Here is a 21,345-nt window from a genome sequence, read left to right on the forward strand (position 1 = left end):
CGCCCTAACGCTACAATCCCTAATAACTTCACAAACTCTACATCTTTGTCAAAATATATGGCTTGGCCATTTAGTTACTACGAGTACAAGAATATTGTTTTGGTAACACAAAAGTCAGTGAATAAATTTTTTACCCTGGCTCCCATGTGACGTAGCGAAATATAGCTTTTTTTCACAATCCATAACTCCCGAGGGAACAATATAGGCCTGTGTCCTTCAGTAGATATACCTGCATGAAACAAGATCTTTTTCGAGCAAGTGTGATGAAAATTAACTGTCTTCCTGACTTTGTAAGTGTCCATTTTTGGCATGAAATCAACACAAGCGAAAAATAACCTACAGTTAGTTAAAAGCTTATAACACGCCTGTAGGTAGATAAGATGAAGCAAACCGGAATACGACTGATGTCATTTTGGTAACTTTGTAAATGACCTAATTCCGATAAGGTATAAATATTGCCTTTTAAGGCTATCTATATTCAACAAATCTCACGCCATCGGCGAATATGCGGTATGGAACGTTATCGCGGCGCTTGGCACCTGCGTCTGACCTGTCATTGAAACGTACCTACCACTGGACGAAGGTGTAGGTAGGTATACTTAGGTAACTATACGTGGCGTTGGTTAAATTAAACATTAAACTCGGTAACTCAGTGGAAAGTATTTTTATTTTAAACCTACCCGGAAAACCAATATGATAAACCACTAGATTACCTACCATAAATGTAGGTATAAAGTATGATGATGCCAGTCTTACTAGCCCCTCCCGCTCAAACCCCTGTACACCGCACCGCATGCGCCGTTAAGTGGGTTAGGTTAGGTTTGAACTGCGATCCTCACAGAACCGAACAAAAGTGGGTTAGGTTAGATTAGAACTGCGAGCCTTACAGAAACGAAATGCTACTAGAAAAGTGGGTTTGATTAGGTTCGAACTGCGATCCTCACAGAACCGAACTGCTATTAGAGAACTGGGTTAGGTTAGTCTAGAACTACGACCCTTACAGAAACGAAATGCTACTAGATAAAAAAAATAAAAAAAAACATACAACCGAATTGATAACCTCCTTCTTTGAGATTTGGAAGTCGGTTAAAAAGTGGGTGGTTTTACCTCCTTTTCTACGTAGTGCACCATCTACAATAATCTTTCACCAGCCCCCTTAGAAGTCGGTTTTTTTTCTTAAAAATTATTATTGATACTTGACATAATATTACACCCTCTTTTTAACCGACTTCCAAATCTCAAAGAAGGAGGTTATCAATTCGGTTGTATGTTTTTTTTTATTTTTTTTATTTTTTTTTATGTTTGTTACTCCATATCTCCGTCATTACTAGACCGATTTTGAAAATTCTTTTTTTGATTGAATGTATATGCATACAGATTGGTCCCGTTTTTATCAAAACCCAGTTCTGATGATGGGATCCATGAGGAATCGAGGGAACTCCTCAAATCTTAAAGGCATACATATAGTGATTTTTGGGTTTTTATCAACAAATCAAGCATATACATCCAAAAAAGTGACATTTGATGAAGTGGAACTGCTGATGATGATCAGAACGGAACTCTTCAACGACGCATAGTTCACGGTTGGCGATTTTTCCTTTTCGTTATGTTTGTTAAGCAAGTTAAGTTTTTAAGCCACATTTTTGTCAAGCTCGAGTTTTGATGATGGGATCCATAAGGAATCGAGGGAACTCCTCAAATATTAAAGGCATGCGTATAAAGATTTTTGTATTTACATCAGAAAATCAAGCATTTTCATTGAAAACTGTCGCATTTGATGAAGTGGAACTGCTGATGATGATCAGAACGGAACTCTTCAACGACGCATAGTTTACGTTTGGCGATTTTTCCTCTTCGTTGTGTTCGTTAAGCAAGTTAAGTTTTTAAGCCACATTTTTGTCAAGCTCGAGTTCTGATGATGGGACCCATAAGGAATCGAGGGAACTCCTCAAATATTAATGGCATACGTATAGATTTTTTTGTATTTTCATCATAAAAACAAGCATTTACATTAAAAACTGTCGCATTTGATGAAGTGGAACTGCTGATGATGACCAGAACAGAACTCTTCAACGACGCATGGTACACGTTTGGTGATTACGAATTTCGGTTTTGACTTGGACTGGGACCCGGACTCGGGCTCATACCCGGATCCGGTTCGGACCCGGACCCGGACCCGGACCTAGAGTCGGATCCGGATTTGAACCCAGACTCGAATCCGGACTCGGACCCGGACTCGGACCCGGTCTCGGATCCGGACTCGGACCCGGTCTCGGATCCGGACTCGGACCCGGTCTCGGACCCGAACACGGACCCGGACTCGGACCCGGACTCAGACCCGGACTCGGACCCGGACTCGGACCCGGAATCGGACCCGGACCTTAACCCGGAAACCACTATGATACCTTAACTGAATAAACCACTATGATTACCTATCTTAAAATGTAGGTATAAAGTATGATGATGCCAATCTTACTAGCCCTTCCCGCTTAAACCCCCGTACACCACACCGAATGCGCCATTAAGTGGGTTAGGTTAGGTTTGAACTGCGACCCTCACAGAATAATCATCATCATCATCATCATCTCAGCCATAAGACGTCCACTGCTGAACATAGGCCTCCCACTTCACAGAATAATATAATAATAATAATAATAAACCCGCGGGGGCAGCTTGTGGCGAGCTGACGGTGAGTGGCGACACCGCGGACCCCTATTCCAGAGGGCCCTGTCATCTGGCCCTCACCTCTGTGCTTGCCTTGATTGGCCGGCCAGAGTGGAGTCGCAAGAGCGGGACCTATGCTCCAGGTTGGAAGTGTAAAATGTCATAACGCCGGCGGCCCTTGAACGGATTACCGGGATCTGGCTACCGCAGACTCACCTCTCGACAACCTCACAGCCGCTCCAAAGTGTTGCCCTGTTGTCGCACTGTGCGTGCGGCCATTGCGGGGCCCACTCAATGAGTTGGCGAGTCACCACCTGTCTTATACAATTTTGAGACTGATTGTCACGGCAGGTGTCCGCTAGTCTCTCCCATAGCCCATTATCCAGTCCATCCAACTTTCAAATCTATAGCCCATGACCTTAGTTCCCATCGCAGCACAAAAGTGCTGCAAGCAATAGTCTTTACACCTGGCGGGGACCATCTCCGGATGTATCACATTGTGCGTACGGGGATGGTATCCGCCATGTGTATCCCTTGCTTTTAGATTAAAGTGTCTTAAAGGGCCTCTGCGCTGTTGGCTTCGGCCCCACGTACGCCTCCCAAAGGTCCGGGACCCCATGGTCCCGAGATATGGAAAAGACATACAAATAATAATAATAAAATGCTTTATTGCACACTACAAAAAAAAATGGTACAAAAGTATGAACAGGTACAAATATGTAGGTAACAACAGGCGGACTTATCGCTAAACAGCGATCTCTTCCAGACAACCTTCAGATAGTGAGAAGGCGAAACAAATTCAAGTTAACGGGTGGTGCGAAAATAAAACAAATAATAAAAATAAAAATAAAATAAAATACATATACTACAAATATAAGAAATAAAAATATACTACATTTATTACTATATAAACATAATATATAACAAATAAATATATAGATGACAAAGGAGGCTATAAAACAATAAGGAGTTAAAAAAAAATTGAAAAATTTATGAAAGAGACAAATAATGATTTTTTAAGAGGCTTTTAAAAATAGAGAGTGATTTAGCACGTTTGATATCAATAGGCAGAGCATTCCACAGCCGGACAGCGCGAAAACTGAAAGAGTTAATGTAAAATTTTGAAGAAGAAGGAGGGGGAACCAGTAGCAGATTTTGCTAGCAACGAATGGAGGAAAGAAATTTAAACTGAGTTTTGAGATAAAAAGGAGTATTGGGATGAAACAGCGTTACATACAGGAGGGAAAGAATATGTATGTTGCGACGGAAACGGATAGGCAACCACTTAAGCTGCGAACGAAAGCTTGATATATGATCGAATTTGCGCAACCCGAAAATAAACCTAATGCAAACATTTTGAAGTCGCTCAAGTTTGTTCAATTGCTCTTCAGTAATGTCTAAATAACAAATGTCTGCATAGTCTAAAATTGGCAGGAGGAGAGACTGAGCAAGCGCAATTTTAGTGGCGAGGGGCAAGAAGTTTCGAATTCGACGTAGGGAACCAACCGTAGCAAAGATCTTTCTGCTCACCTCACTGATCTGCGGAATCCATGAAAGAGTTTGATCTATGATCACGCCCAGATTTTTAACATGGTTAGAAAAAGGAATAAGTACAGAACCGAACTGCTATCTGAGAAGTGGGTTAGGTTAGGCTAGAACTACGACCCTTATGGCTCCTCTACAGGATGGGCCAACGCCGGCCACCCCAAGGGACGCAGCCATGCGGTAGAATAAGATAGCAATATCACTTGCTCCCTCTAACGCATAAATGCATTACAGAAGCGAAATGCTAGTAGAAAAGTGGGTGGTTTTACCTCCTTTTCTACGTAGTGTACCATCTACAATAATCTTTCACCGGCCCCTATGGAAGTCGGTTTTTTTTTCTTAAAAATTATCTTATTCCCAATTTTTTTTTATTTTCCAATATAATGGGTTATATAGTAAATAATTAGTGGAAAACGTTATGTTTTGACCAGGAGGTAAAAAAAAATCTAGTAGGCAGTTTAAGATAGGTTATTTTTAATATCATAAATTCATAAATAACAGACTTCACAAAAAAAGTATGTAAGGTCATTACAATTATTTATGAGTTTTATGACCATAAGTGTGTATTATCTAACAACTACACAATACTCGTAATTGTAGTTACAATCTGGCAAAAAAGCGTAGAAATTAAAAAGTAGCAACACTGTAGTGCCCTAGTGTCGTCCCGTTGTCTTATATAAATTGTCGAATTGGTAATCTGCTCCTATTTTAAAAAGTCTGTTAAAATACTTAGGTACAACCGAATTAAGAAACTCCTCCTTTTGGAATTTTTAAGTCTGTTAAAAATTAGTTTTGAGTAACGAAAAGTAGTTTTTTTTTGTCTTTACCCTGTGTGACAGGTGGACGGCGTATGGTCATATTGGTCATGCAGTCCGGGCAGGTTTCAGGCACGCGCCCGGTCGGGTTACCGCAGGGACTTCAGTTAATTGTTATTAACCCTTGCTACTCGATCGCCTTCCACTCGAATGCCCTTTTGATATCATATCGGTTTCATTGCGTACGTACCTTAATATCCCCAAGTGTATGTTTTTTTAGATTAGGACATTTTTACATTACCAGTATCGATATTTTAATGTTACAACTAATATAAATAAATGAATATTATACGGAAATTCTTACACAAATTGACTAAGTCTCATGGTAAGCTAAAGAAATTAAGCTTAGTGTTGTGGGTATTCAAACAGCGATAAATCTATGTACAAATACTTAAATATGTAGAAAACATGTTTGCATCGATGACTCAGGAACAAATAAGTATCTGTGCTCGTCACACAAATAAATGCTCTTACCGTAATTCGAAGGACCATTTTCTTCACAGGCAGGGTCACTATCCACTAGGTCAGAACGGTCGTCTCAATATACCTATGTAATCTATGTATGTATTTAGACACTTGCGACGGTATTGGATATTGGAGAGCCTATTTTTTTAGTTTTATCATCCTCTTATTTTAGAAGTTACGGGGGGGGGGGGGGGGGGGTTGGACACATTTTACCACTTTGGAAGTGTCTCTCGCGCAAACTATTCAGTTTAGAAAAAAATGATATTAGAAACCTCAATATCATTTTTGAAGACCTATCTATAGATACCCCAAAAAAAACAACGGGTTGCACTCCGGGAGTGCCGACAGAAGTGAAAACTCAATGACTAGTCCAAAATGTCTGCAGAACTATGTATAATTGACCCATCCTGCTTTCTATTGAAAAACTTTAGTTCCGAAATTGCTGGTCAGTGAGCTTGTTTAAAATTCGAAATTCAAATTTGTAGCGTTAATTATAAAATTCGAATAGAAATTGTAAACTTACCTTGCAGACCTCGCATCTAAATATATTTGGTCATGATATTTTGAGTTTTATTCACCAGTACTACATAGAGTTCACATTTGTTAGCGATTTCATTCAGATGTTTCAGTTCTAAGTATGGGGAACCCCCAAAATTTATTGTTTTTTTTTTCTATTCTCAATGCGGTTCACAGAATACATCTACTTACCAAGTTTACCAGACGGACAGACATGACGAATCCATAAGGGTTCCGTTTTTAGCCATTTGGCTACGAAACCCTAAAAACAGAACAGTTTTACTTATAAGCACTGCATTTTTTATTAGGCTGCTACTAATATTAACGCTAAGTGGACATGGTTATATTGGTTATTTTTCATGCATAGCCGCGTTCTCTAAAAACAGGAAAAAACAAATTGAACGACCTCTACCTATATAAATCTATTTAACGAATAGAAAAAGCCTTTTTATTCTGTTGAGGGTGGGATAAATTGCAGATTTCTTTCGTGGAATAAATACTAGAGTAAATGGCGGAAGTAATATGATGTAATTTTAGCTCAATCTGAATTGATACCGGGAACTGGTTTAAAATCTTAAACTAAAGGCCCGATTTTAACTTTAAGATACGTCAAATATTACGTCTAGATATGTCAATATACATATACAACAAAAAGCGGCCAAGTGCGAGTCGGACTCGCCCATGAAGGGTTTCGTAGGAGCAAGTAACATAATAAAATTACGATTTATGACGTATAAAAAAAAACTACTCACTATAGTTCGTTTTTTTAGCATTAGAAAGAACTCCGCAGAAGTAAGCGTACAGTTTTTATGAGGCTCCTTAATTGTTAATACTTATTGAATTATCTAATGTATCATGGTCAATACATATAATTTACTTCAAATTATTACCGCTAAAAGTGCCGGATTTGGAACCACGAGCTTACTTCTGCGAAGTTCTTTCTAATGCTAAAAAAAACGAACTATAGATCTCGTTCAAACCAATTTTCGGTGGAAGTTTGCATGGTAATGTACATCATATATTTTTTTTAGTTTTATCATTCACTTATTTTAGAAGTTACAGGGGGGGGAGGGGCTCTTATTTTGGAAGTGTCTCTCGCGCAAACTATTCAGTTTAGAAAAAAATTATATTAGAAAGCTCAATATAATTTTTAAAGACCTATCCATAGAAAAAAAAAAAGTATGGGGAACTCCCAAAATTTATTGTTTTTTTTTGTGTGAAAATCTTAATGCGGTTTACAGAATACATCTACTTACCAAGTTTCAACAGTACTTATAGATCTTATTAGTTTCGGAAAAAAGTGGCTGTGACATACACGGACAGACAGACAGACAGACGGACATACATGACGAATCCATAAGGGTTCCGTTTTTTGCCATTTGGCTACGGAACCCTAAAAAAGAGATATATATTATCTCAATACACCAACGGTGTTCAAAAGTAATTTGCAACGGCCTTAATGTTCTACATACTTTAATGCTGACTGTAATGCGGGTACAAATTTAATTAATCATACACATCCATGTGTATGAATTACCGCTCGCTTCAAGAGCTATTAGCGGCCTCACGCCCTGCTGAAGGCACGAGTTGATTAATCACGCAGTGATGGGTTCCGTCGGCGGCGGGTTACCCGTTGTTCCGCCCAAACTCCACGGAACTGCTAATTACCCGCTTTCAAACGTTTTGATAGATTACCTCCGCTATTATTTTCATCCAATAAAACCTTTACCGCTGCCACTTTCATGCGCCACATTGCGTGACACAGACGCAATAAACTGAAGGATTCCGACCTCAAACCAATTAAATTACCGTAACTAAATATTTCACGGAATTGTTTCGTAGGTGAAACACTAAAATGCTTTTTCTACCCATTAAATGCGGGCATGGCAATGAAACTGCAAACGAATTAAGTCGGCTTTAAAACGGTCGTAATTTTCACGTTTTCCGACCGATAAATTGCATTAATGCAACACAGTACACATGCATTGCGTTTGCTCAAGCTAAAATACGTGTTACGCGAATGCAGATCTTAAAACTACAATGTGAAGTTATAAATGTCGGTAAAAAGTCTGGATATCTTTTCAGAAGTCGGCGTACTTTGTAGTTTATTATGGGTAGGCACTATCAAAGGCGAATGTGGCCGAACGACATTGTTTACGATCGCGTGAAGAACACTATTTAACGATCCGTATTCTGTAACTCGCCAGTATCGCCGCTTGATAGCCGATAGGTAGGTACACAGCGTCTCAGACACTAACAAAGTATTAGCTTTGCAAAGGAAAAAGCTTTAAAAGATTGTAAGATCCAAATGTTTGTTACGATGAAGCCGAAATAGTCGAATGACGTCAACTGCTGAATATTTGCGAGAGATATTAGGGATCACTGAAACATTATTGGAGTGAAAGCATTGAAGTTGAACTCGTGACATACCTAGTACATACAACTTATTATACTTATTATGTTTCGCAAAAGTTCACTACCTTGACGAGGAGAACGCCTCGATAATATGTTTTTTTACATTTTCATCAAACTTTTAATAAAGGGTGGAATTATGTAAACGAGTTATACTTTTAAATTAGGAAACATTTAAGAGCTCTCTTTCTTCAAAAACTTATTAAAATGTAGCATCAGGATAAGAATCCTCAAGTAGCAAAGTAATTATTTAAATGCGAATTTTGAGTTCTTTCCTCATGTTAATTGGTGGTTTAAGCGATGATTTTGAAGCATACTTCATTTCATTTGGACTTTACCTTACCAACGCAACGCAAATTTTTGAAATGTTTGGTTTGCTTGGGTATATTAGCACGATATTAAACAACGACTTTGCTCCCTTACAAATAATGAACTATTTCTGATGATATCGGACGATATGCAGATAAAAACCCATTTACTCCATTTCAAAATGGTTTTTACATCAGTATCTTAATGAAAACTTTTGGTAGGTGCTTAGGTAAATTAAACCCGTGATGCACAATGCAATAAATAAATATAAAAATCACAGTAATACTGATTGACAACATGTGCAAAGACGCATAGTTACTCTGTAATCTGGAGCGCCGTTACAGTTTCGTCGGAGGCTGGGGAGGCAGACGCGCCGTCGCCGGCGAGCCGCCGCTGCCGCCCCACTTCGCGACACGTAGGGCTCCCAACACAAATATCTTATTAAACTAATATAAACCTCTTCGAATAGTAGTATTTATTTTCAGGCATCTAAGGCCTCGTATACATATGCACCGTACACTTAGAGCATTCAGAAAAGATATGCCATCGCTGTCATTTTCTTTACGAAACAGGCTGCCGATTTTTGTGGGGGAGGGGACGTCAAAATGTGTTGCTATTTCTACATGATTTGTACGTAACGTACAAATAGCCATGTCAGTCCATACAAAAGTTTGCACAATTGTGCAAGTTTTTCGGCAGAGGGGTAAGCTCTTAATGGCCACTCCAGTTATTAAATGCTCTAAGACCTTACAGTAAACTTTAAATAACAGTAAAAACTATTTTGATTTCGGTAACACAGCGGCATCACAAGATATGGCGGAGGCATGGGGTTTATAATAGTTAGCGGCAATTGGTTATGGTTTTAGCAGTATACACTGTTTGGATAAAGTATCGAGATAGTTTGTGTCCCGGGAAAGAAGTTAAAGATGCCCCGAATAGTGAATTTGGCCGAATACCGAATATTCGGCATGACATGCGAACATTTTGAGTCACAATTATTACGAAAACTGTTCGCCAGCAAAGCACAACGTTTGCTAAGATATATTTTTAAGTTGAACATAATTAATGAATGTATGTAGTTAGAGTCAATCAAATCAGACCCATGATAAAAATAAAATATTTTGGAATCAACATTCAAATGCTCAAAAACGTGCCTACGTATTTAAACACTTTCCAGGAATACATTTTAAATATTAAGTATACCTAATTTTTGGTTATTTTTTGTGATTTTTTTAGGTGCAATAGATATTCGGTATTTGGCCGAATAGTAGGCAACATACGGCCGGATACCGAATTTTCGGCAAAGTGGTTGAATAGGCCGAATAGTTGCCGAATATTCGTGGCATCCCTAGAAAGAACGTTAGACAGTTGGTACCACGTTAATCATCATTCTACCCCGATCCTCATCAGAGATATGCGGGAAGATGGTAATACATATATCTGTATCTTAGATCTATGTATTGGTATCCAGCGAGGGACAGCCCTGAGTGCTGCGGCGGCGTAAATTGGAGCTACACTTCTGTCGACAGAAGAGCTCTCGCCGGAATCTGTGACACTTCCTCGTGAAAGACAGATTAAGAGCGAGCTTTGTATGCACTTCATCACTTACTAACACACCTAGCTCCTTTACTAAACTAGTCCACTGTTTTAAACATTTCGCGTAAGAACTTGAGCGCGCAGCTTTCAATAATGAGTATATATGTAGGTACGACTGTTACGAGACTTGTTTGAGTGGTGTGTTAATGACTTCTTGTCTATTAAAACTTTTATAATGCTTGTAATGTTTTGATGGGGAAGTAATGACTGCCGAAAATACCGTTAAAATCTCGCATACGCGGAGTAAACTTTATCTTGCAATTAACGTTGTTATGCAAATACACAAACATTATTAACAAACGTGAATATTTACTTCAAACGACATTTAATTTATTATTTCATTCTACATACGGCAGAAGAGAAGTACCTAAACCAAAGATAATAAAATGATAAATGTTGGCGTTGATCGTCGTATGTCGTAGCATTTGCTACGCGCGCAGATACTGCTACGCCTTGCTACGTGCCTCATGACAATTCACGTTCAAGGAAAAACTATTATATTTATCGAGAATATTTTATTATTACTACAAGGATTTTCTCTAGAATAAATATATTTTAATAATTCGGACCTAATTATTTACACTCGTTATAAGGTCATATTCTTGTGGCACATGCTGATGGGATTCTACCTAGAGCAAAAATATACACAGCTGAACGACAAATATTTTTAAAGATATATTCATATAGTGTCAAAACAGACCTTTTTGTTTGAAGAAACGTCATTTTTGACACTGACATATCTAATCCATATCGTATCTAGACGTAATATTTGACGTACCTATATTAAAGTTCGAATCGGGCCGAAGGTCCAGCGATGAACTAACGTGCACTCGTGCAGTGGTGAACTCGTAAGAAACAATTTCTTTGAGCACGGATCAATACGAGGCCGAGTCTGCGACTTCTCCATTTTTCGGACTCTATTGATTGTCGTAAAGTAGGACAAGACGTCCGTTGAATCATTAATATTTACTGCACGGACCCGGCTATAATGATTGATTATTGGAACACTGACACAATAAATTAAATACATATGCCTAATACATATGATCAGCCTGTCGCGCGACTCCATACATCTAGCGCAACTTCAAGTAGGTATGGACTCGCGCGCGAGAACGCAACTTATATTATGCTAGACCGCCAGGAGAGGAGAGCTGTCTCAATTTTGATTGATTAGCCGAGCCTAGCCACTAGACCGAGACCTATACTCTGTATCTTTAGGTACTTAAATAAAAGTAAACAAATAATTTGTACATTTTCGGGAAGTTATAACATTTATTGGTATACAAAATACAAAACCACCTGGATCTGTCACTGAACCTGACTTTAACCTACATTATTTGATCATGTAATGTTTTCATCTAGCCTTTAACTAGCTTAAGAACCCATTTGAGGGTAGATTTTGTTTACTCTTTTTTTAATACCTAAAGATACAGACTATAGAGAGAGATAGTGGGTTATTCGCGGACGGTCTAAAACGTAAAATGACTAGTGTAACATTTTGCCTATATCGCTCTTAAGTCTACATCGCGAACGGTCCAGAACGCAAAATGCCTACATCATTTTCCGTCGATTTATCTTTACGTTAGCGATGTCGACGGAGCCCCGCTGCCGCGGGGCTCCTATTCTGTGCGGTTTGGCCTTCGGCCATTTGAAGATAACTAACGAACCTAACCTACTTGTGTGATATAAAAAAGGTGGTCATTTTACGTTCTACATCGTAGATCGTTCGCGATGTAGACTAAAAGCGATATAGGCAAAATATTACACTAAATCATTTTGTGTTCTAGACCATCCGCGACCATACCGAGATAGTTACCTTGTGTGCACATATGAAGATGTGTTATGTTGTTGTTGCAGCCACCGAGCTAGATCTGCTGGGCGCTCTGTCGCTACACAACACGTCGCGCGCCGGCGTGAGCGTCGCGCCGGGCATGCAGCCGCAGCGCACCGCCTACACCCTGCAAGGTAACGGATTACATACTCTAGACATACACACTTCAATTTTTTCATAGGTAACCGAGCAATATTTATACACAAATATGTGTAAGATTCCGAGCCTACAATGCGTTAAACGTGCAGTACCTACAACAATGCATTCAGAATGCTGTTGGGCTTACCTAGTAGTTGCGAAGCTAGAACTTAGAACAGACGGTTTTCCGGCAATCATGAGCAAGAAAATAGGTCGAGGCCCACCAGTATTCTGAATGTTATTGCTGACAAATATATATAATTAAGGCCTAGTTTCCCCGCTGGGTTGGAAGGACAGATGGCAGTCGCTTTTGTAAAAACTAGTGCCTACGTCAATTCTTGGGATTAGTTGTCAAGCGGACCCCAAGCTCCCATGAGTAATCAGCATTTATTTATTCAAACAACCAGCACTAACATTTAATTTACCTACGTCATTCTCTGCAATCTTGAAGGTGCCAGCTGTTTCCAGCCAGGCCGACATTTTTCTAGGCGGGTCAAAGCCCTGAGCCGTGTGCCCTGGTCGCCCTCAGCAGTTTGTTTTCCTTCTATCTAGATTAAACTCGTAGATTACCTTCAGTCAGGTCGCGCTTTGATTTATGGGCTGTATTGTAGCCATGGCATTGTAGGTACAGGTTAGTAAGAGTTTTCAGAATAACTTTCAACCCCTTTTTAACCCTATTTATAGTGGATACATTTTCAAAATCACTGTAAATACTTTTCTTCCTGTCTATTATATATTTTGTCTTCCTACGAATTTGAAGTCCCTTACCTACTCAAATCATTCCCGTTACAAACTGTCAACCCCATTTAAACCCCGTTGGAGAAAGAATGTTTAAAAATGCTGAAATTACTTTTCTTGTATTTTATTAAAATATCTTTTTATTGCATTTTAATAAAATACAAGAAAAGTAATTTCAGCGAGATGAAACTTGATGCGTCAACTTTCCAGCTTTTGTAGTTTCGACGGCGTTTCTCAGTCAGTCAGTTAGGACATACGCATTTAAGTATATTCCGTATATTAAACGTATTCATATATATATTTATTTATATAAACATATATTACTTATATAATAACCCCAAATTAATGGTTTGAATAATCTTATTTCTAATTGCGTATTGTGAAACTTTTCCGACAATTGCTAACCAAGTAGGTAGGTTAACCTAACCTCACCTAACTTAATTGATTGATGTTTGGAATATAATGCGTGTATATAATGTAATGGAATAAAAAATACGTTGTCGCGTCGCATCACATACTCGTTGCGTAATGGATCGTAAACACGGCTCATATTGGTGCAGTGCAATCCATTTTAGGTGCAATTCCATTCCACTTACGCGGAACGAGCACGGGCGGCGCCCATTAGTGAAAGTCTACCAAGGCGCGCCTATTTGCCTTTTTAACCTTTTTACCTTCAAATTTCTTACATTTGTACAATTTTAAAATTATTAGCTAATTGTTTTTGTGTCTGGAAGAAATAATACCTATAACTAATTTAAACTAGTACACGTCGTGTAGCCATCTTGCGTGAACAGAATGTGAGATTGTGATCAGTATTTACATTGATGGATCACAGTATTTATCGGACTTACGTCTAGCCTTCACCATGGGTTAAGTTTTAAGTTCAATGAAATTTAAATCATGTTCAATTTGATCAGAGTGGCATTTGTTTGTTTCGTTCAATTTTAAAAAAACAAAAGAAAATAAACTCTATTCCAACAATATGGGTTAAAATTTCTCTGGCAAATTTTGGAGTTTATTCTTGTATGGCTGTGCCTTAGGAGGATAGCCCTTACCCAGAATAAATCAGTCATATACAGATAAACCTTCAACCACATCGTAATCAACTGGTTAATTACCTATAGTAACTTCTTCCCAACCGCCTGAATTAGCAGTAGACCTATAACTACTTGTTTTATTCCACTGTAAACTTTTTTTCGGGAAATCAAGAAAAATTTTTTTGCAAGGTTTTAGTATTAGTATTTAGATACGAAATTAGTATTTTATTTTCGTTATTGTAATGACAACAAGTTCACTTAAATGTCATGGCAATAGGTACATACATTTCTTTATCTACCTAATATCCGTTTTCTTTCTACCCACTCATCTAATGATAAGAATATATAGCTTTGGTGGATAATGGGTTCGATATACTTGTAGTGAGCATTGTTAAATCCAAAAGCAATTTTGGTGGTTGCACGTAGCAGTCGATCCGAACTTTGACATGTGAACCTCTTTAGATAAACTAGGATAAACGTAATTTTATATTTTAAACAAAGCTGCGTTTACAGTTAAAAAAAAAAATAATTGAACTACCTAAGCCCTTTTGAAAAGACGCTCCTCAAATGCAGTATGGGTAGACACCCTCCAAATGTCAGGACTTCTTGTGTAAATTATACGCGCGAATAGAAAACGGACGTTATGGCGTGTTTTAAAATGTTAGCGTGTTCGAATCTTTTGCTCCGACCGATAGCGAGGGTCGACCGAGGGGGCTATTGTGCTTTCCCTTTCGCTCTGACATTTGCAATTTGACGTTGAAAAGACGATGGAGATGTTGTGGTGAAGGAAATTGCTCGTGCGGTTCACTAGCTAGGGTGCTTTTGTACTGGGGAGAAAAAAACAACAACATTACTATTGCATTGTATTATTATTCATCAAAACTTATCCTAGTTTTTCGAGAATGACGCGGAGCTTTTTATTTAAGTTGTGAAAAGTATGTTAATTAGGTAATTAATGTTAATTAGGTAGGTACCTACTTGCTGAATAATCGCTTTCAAGGTGCCAAAATTGGTTTTATTGGTAGATCGTGTATCTTCGCAAACAGTTAAGCCTAGCTACGCTATAGTTAAGATAAAAACATTTCACTAAGCAGCAGGTCAGTTAACTCCACTCGGGTGGTTTCGATTTGTCGCGCGAGCCCGTAAATGAAATGTAAGTAATCCCTCGGGCTTACGTTGGCCCGTCCCGGGCAATGATCCACTAGGAAATACACGGTTCCTCGGGTACTGACAGTAACGATAATTATACCATCGTGTCTGTAATTATTATATTTAAGGCTAGCTAAAAGACAAAATCAATAAATACAGTCATACACGATTGATTTATCCAAAAATAAGTGTTTTCCGAGTCATTGCTATTTTTAAAATAATTTAACAGGCTCGGTGTGTAAATACCATTAAGTGTAATGAATGTGTGTTTTTTTCTTTGATGTTTGTATTCATTGATACCTACACGCGTCAATAACGTCAGTTTTATTTGGGTACCAAGGCTATCTACCTATCGAGTTTCTTTTTATGGCTGCCCTATCGATTAGAAGTCCTAATGCATTTGGGCTGGTATAATAGGTACCTTTCACCATCTTTAAGTACCTGGGTAGACATCTATCTGAAAGTTTTAGCTGAAAAGCAGCTCTGTGTCAAAGAATTAAGGGTTGCGTTTTAAGCGACCGTAAGATGAACCCGATAAGGCGACTCGTCAATTTGTCTCGATTCACTTACGTGTAACGTAATCCGCACCATTACGCGTTGCGCGCACTCGCATAATTGTTGAAGGGCGACGGCGCTGCCACTAATTTGGGGGATCGAGTCTAAGCCATATTGTCTCGCCTTGAGCGAGTGTCAGATGTCAAAGGCAGCGTTGTCTGGTGCAGGAAATAGGGCATTATCGTTTCGCAAAGAATTAGTTTGGGGATGGAAGTTTCATTTTAAGCCAAGAAGAATCAATGGTTAACTATATAAACGTCTTATTTTCCTCTTCTTGTCTTCATGCTTTTCTTTATGTACCTACTTATCTAACATATATATACTACCTATACCTACTTATCTAATATATAATCTGTTAATAGAAATGTACTCATATATAACAGATCCTATTGGTATATTTTTGCCTATAAACTTTCTATGACGCCCATTAATAACCTAGTCAAACAAACGACTTTCAATATGGCGGTCCTTATCGCCCAATAGTCAGCCATTTCTTGCCCATTCTATTGTCGTTATGGTTTATCGAACCGGGCAGAAGATGAACCATAACATAGGAGTATGCTTTTGACATGATATAGCAATATTAATGTTTACACGAGCGTGCATTGTAGAGCTGTCAGAGGCCGGGCCAGATTATGGAATGCTCGCGTTGCGGTGGCAGGCGTGACAAGCGGCGCGGCGGCCGCTTTGTGAACGAGGCGGCCCACTGTTTGGATTCCAACGCCGCAATACATCATGTGTCACTGCAGTAACTATTATGCGAGCAGTAATACATAAGTCCAGTTGTGGAAGTTTTGCAATTTATGCAATGGCTCATGATAGTCATGATACTTAAAAGATATGGGAAAAATACATTATTGGCAAGGGTGTCCATAGAACTGATACCAATGACCTTTCTTATTTTAAGATAATAGAGATGTTTAGGTACCGTATTTAAAATATGTCATGTTACACCATGTACGAAATAAAGCAGTGAAAATGATTAGAAATTAGAAGATAACAGTTATTTTTGACTCAATTTCTATCAATAGATTGGATAGAATTATAAAGAGTAGATACTTACGTAACTTGGCGATTACGTCATTTGTTCTGTGTTTCGTATAAATTCCATAGTGGTCAATTGTTTTGACAGCTTGAAGAAAGAACATTTAACTGCAATACTGAAACAAGAAAGCCAACTATTATATTCACAACACCTACTGAAGTACCTATTGACGCCTCGATCGATTTACTAAAACAATCGTACTTTTTATTTTACTGTAACAGACTGGCTTGTATTCCCAGGAACTCGTGAATATGAAAATATTTTTTTCCACAAAGGGTTGACGGCAATTATCTTTATCTACTTACATATAGCCTTTTGCCCACAATGTTCACGCGCGTCAATGGACATCGGTGATCTCGGCGCAGGCGGGCCGCTCTCCGAGCTCGCTGTGAAATCACGCGGAAAACGGCGCACCCCTACGATACCCCTGTTTAAAATGATCGCCTCAACAACCTAATTTATTCACTTTACAATTGAAATTCGCTATACTGTACCTGTGCCACAGTGCATTTGTAACATTTCAGTTTTCTTTTGGCACAGCGCCAATAAGGGGTGTAGGGGATGAATTGTTAAAGTGAATTTTTAGACGAGATTCGCCGAGATTTTATGCGGTGAGAGCCAACTAACTTTCACAATGTTATATTGTACTTATATAGTTTTATGTTAGCAATTTGCATTTATTATAACTTTGATTACGTCATCTTTCATCCTCTCGATAGAGAACTGACAAATTGAATAAGAGATAACATCTCCCATTGCTTGTAAAAAGTATTATGGACATTTTGGTAAATATTGATAGAGTATAGGAAAGCGACAGTTGGATTTATTTTATAGTATCGTAACCCTATAATAACTAGTTCCATTTTAATCTTCTCGACTCACACCAACACCCCATTTAACTGTCAATAGTGTGTGCAAGTCTTAAACGATTGGCAATAAATAAATTCTCCGCGGGAAGTTTGTTGCATGTGTTGACACAAGCTGAGCAAATATTTGCTGGATTGATATCGGGGTGCTTTAATTAAACCAAAACACGGTGGGGTCGGCTAAACTTTAATGCGCAGTTTTATTGCCCCGTGTTAAATACGGCAATAAATGACAATTTGTTTTGATTTCATTTAATATGAGTTTGTGCGATATAAATTATCTTCTTTCTTAAATTATTAAAAAAATCACTCAAATCATCAATCACTGTCTGTTCTGTTTATTGTTTTAACCGATAGGCGTCCACTGCTGGACAAGGATTTTCACAACAATAGGCCATGCGCCGCCCACAAGCAATTAAGCAGCGCGTTCCAGAGATCTTGACCAGATCGTCGGTCCGTCTAGCTTGGGGTTTTACCGCAAAGCGTTTTCCGGTAAAACCTCTATAGAGTTGAATTGAAGCGTTTAATAAACATTCCGAACCTTTTGCAATAGGTACCTAATTTATTTTAAGTAACTGTGAAAACGCGTAAAAAAATATTCCCGTTTAATAATAAATCTCTTCTTATTTAGTTTTATAACGGTCGCAAGGTAACACGCGCAGCTATTGTTAGTCACCCCAAGACTATCTTACTCCAATATCATTCAACCAACAGTCAAGTGAAATATGAAACAATTTCATACGAATCTTTTACCCCTCGATGCATCATTGGAGGGTGGTAAATACCACTCTGCAAAGATCCCCCACTTCTCTAGTCATTGCATAATACGCTTAGAAGTTGTAGCTCTTCAGATAATGGTGACTTGGCCTTATTCTCATGCCACCCGCGTAAACAAATTGATATTAAATATAAAACTAAAATTGCGGAGGGGAGATGTAGAAAAACGCTAGAGAAGAGTCTATACACTTTCATTTATTATCTCCCCGCTAACATCAGGTTCAAATTAAATTTTTTACTATTATTAAAATTTTGCGGGCCCGAATTTATATTTAAATAGATAAATATTTGATAATGGGGTTTTATAAATGTATTGGTTAACTATGTATGTATTAAGTAAGTACATATAATAATTAACAATTGACGTACCTACAGGTATTGGTTTTATTCATGGAAATAGGTTTTTTTAGGAATCATTATTTGTCTCTTTCATAAATTTTTCATTTTTTTTTTAACTCCTTATTGTTTTATAGCCTCCTTTGTCATCTATATATTTATTTGTTATTTATATAATGTTTATATAGTAATAAATGTAGTATATTTTTATTTCTTATATTTGTAGTATATGTATTTTATTTTATTTTTATTATTTGTTTTATTTTCGCACCACCCGTTAACTTGAATTTGTTTCGCCTTCTCACTATCTGAAGGTTGTCTGGAAGAGATCGCTGTTTAGCGATAAGTCCGCCTGTTGTTACCTACATATTTGTACCTGTTCATACTTTTGTACCATTTCTTTTGTAGTGTGCAATAAAGCATTTTATTATTATACTCTTTATTTATTTTTCTTCTTAAGTTAGGTTAATTATAATATGGATATAAAAGTAAAATATAAAATAACTTACAAACAATAAAAAAAAATTATAAACACATTATAAAAAACCTAACCTAGGGTGCCGCCGGCAGCGGGGCAGGGCCCAAGCTGCCGGTGGTCAGGGCCGCAGAGTGAGGAATCGACGTACTATACGCGCCGTGTCCAAAATTACCGCCTTCTGCATCTGACCCTTGATCCAACCACCTAGCGAGAGTCTCTCTAGGTGTTGGTCGAGACTCTTCGCTATGAGACCGTTCGCTGACACGACTATAGGAACAATGATCGTCGAGTCAACATCCCACATGGCGGTTATCTCGTGAGCTAAGTCTAGGTACTTGCTGGACTTGTCCTTCTCGGCCTTCACGAGATTCTCATCATGGGGGATGGTGACGTCGACGAGCACAGCCCGGCGCTGCGATCGATCTATCAGCACGATGTCAGGCTTATTGGCTACAATAGTCCTGTCAGTGATGATAGATCGATCCCAATAGAGCGTGGCACGACCATTTTCGAGAACTGGCGCAGGTGAGTACTTGTAGTACGGCACTTCACGGTCCACAAGGCCGTATAGGAGGGCAAGTTGCTGGTTATTATTATTATTATTATTTTATTGGCACATGCTCCCACTAACTAGGAAACTATTTCAGCACTAGTGAATAGAATCAGGCGTTACTTTGCGGAAATCCATATTAATCAAAACCAAAATATTACTTTGCTAATCCGCTAAAAGAAAGAAATGAATTTTCGCGGATTAGCAAAGTAATATTTTGGTTTTGATTATTTTAGCACTAAGGACCAATTGAGCAATGTCGCGGACGGACAGACAGACAAACAGACATGACGAAACTATAAGGGCTGTTGACTACGGAATCCTAAAAAGGTAGTATAACTCAATATTGAAACTCAAGTTAGCTAAAACGTATTAGATTACATTATCGGACCGGCTCGGAGACTGTAATAACACTGAAATTGATATTGTAATGGCTTACGCAACTCCGTATTTGCTCAGTTCCCGGAATTTCGCCGTTTTCCTCGAACCCCGAATGCTGCGTAGGTAGAGGTGCTTATATAGAGGTGTCTCATGGCTGCCCGGAGTCATCGAACTCTAGACGGGGAACTTGGGAACTATGTCGTCATCTACTGGAATGTGTGTAAGTACTATAGATAAATAGTGGATGAAATAGTGCCTGCTACGCAAACTATCCACACGCATACCCCCTTATTCATAAACGTTTACTAAAGTTAGCAAGCCGATAATAATCGTTTGTCCCTTTCCATCATACCAATACGTCGGAAAGGGACGATTATTATCGGCTTGTCAACTTTAGTAAACGTTTATGAATAAGGGGGATAGTGTGTAGCGGCTCTGACTAAACATGTTCTGCTACGGCCGCTACGGCGTAGCCTCAATTTTATTCAACAATTCTAGCACACGTTGTTATTATCGGGTTGTATAAGTATTATAAATTCATTATAGGCGATATAATCCGTTTTCTTAGTTTTAATAAGTTATGTAGATAGGTAAATGCAACATAAAAATGCTAATTTAGGGAGATACCTATTCTTGAGATGAGATTTAATTAAAGCAACCAGTTTCAGAACCTGATGTAAGGTTAAAAAAACCTACTAACCAAGAAGATAACGCAACATACCGCGAGACACGGCAGTGTACTAAACAATCTTACTGAAACTCTCGGATGACATGAAGTAATTATGATAACACTACATAGGAAGGTCACCCATCTATCAGCATAATCGCTTACAATGAGGAAATATCAAAGCCAATTGAATAATCCCTGCATCGCGTTAATAGGAAGTCGCATAAGTGAAATTTATAAGTCGTGAAATCAACTGCACTGACCGCATTTCGCGAACTCGTCCCTTCCGAGCGATTAGTGTCCCTCACTCGTGTCGTGGGATAAAGTTCACTTCTCCCCCGTGATTTAAACCTCACTATATTGCGCACTTTATTACATGCTTGTTGAAACCGTCGCAGGCGCGTGCCAGTAAATATTGGCGATGATATGAATCGCAATAATCATAATGCAGAAATATTCTGGGGATGAAATATGC

At 38.5% G+C, this 21,345-nt stretch overlaps 1 protein-coding gene across 1 annotated transcript in view; it reads left to right on the forward strand.

Annotated features, from left to right (window-relative positions):
- Positions 1 to 21,345, forward strand: part of LOC134666655 (protein kinase C-binding protein NELL1-like) — a 68,029-nt gene that overhangs the window by 27,045 nt on the left and 19,639 nt on the right. The window contains exon 2 of the mRNA XM_063523881.1: positions 12,180 to 12,287. Within this exon, the coding sequence (XP_063379951.1) occupies positions 12,180 to 12,287 (108 nt within the window). The remainder of the gene's footprint in view (positions 1 to 12,179; positions 12,288 to 21,345) is intronic.

The sequence above is a fragment of the Cydia fagiglandana genome, chromosome 8 (assembly GCF_963556715.1).
Source record: "Cydia fagiglandana chromosome 8, ilCydFagi1.1, whole genome shotgun sequence".
NCBI lineage: Eukaryota > Metazoa > Arthropoda > Insecta > Lepidoptera > Tortricidae > Cydia > Cydia fagiglandana.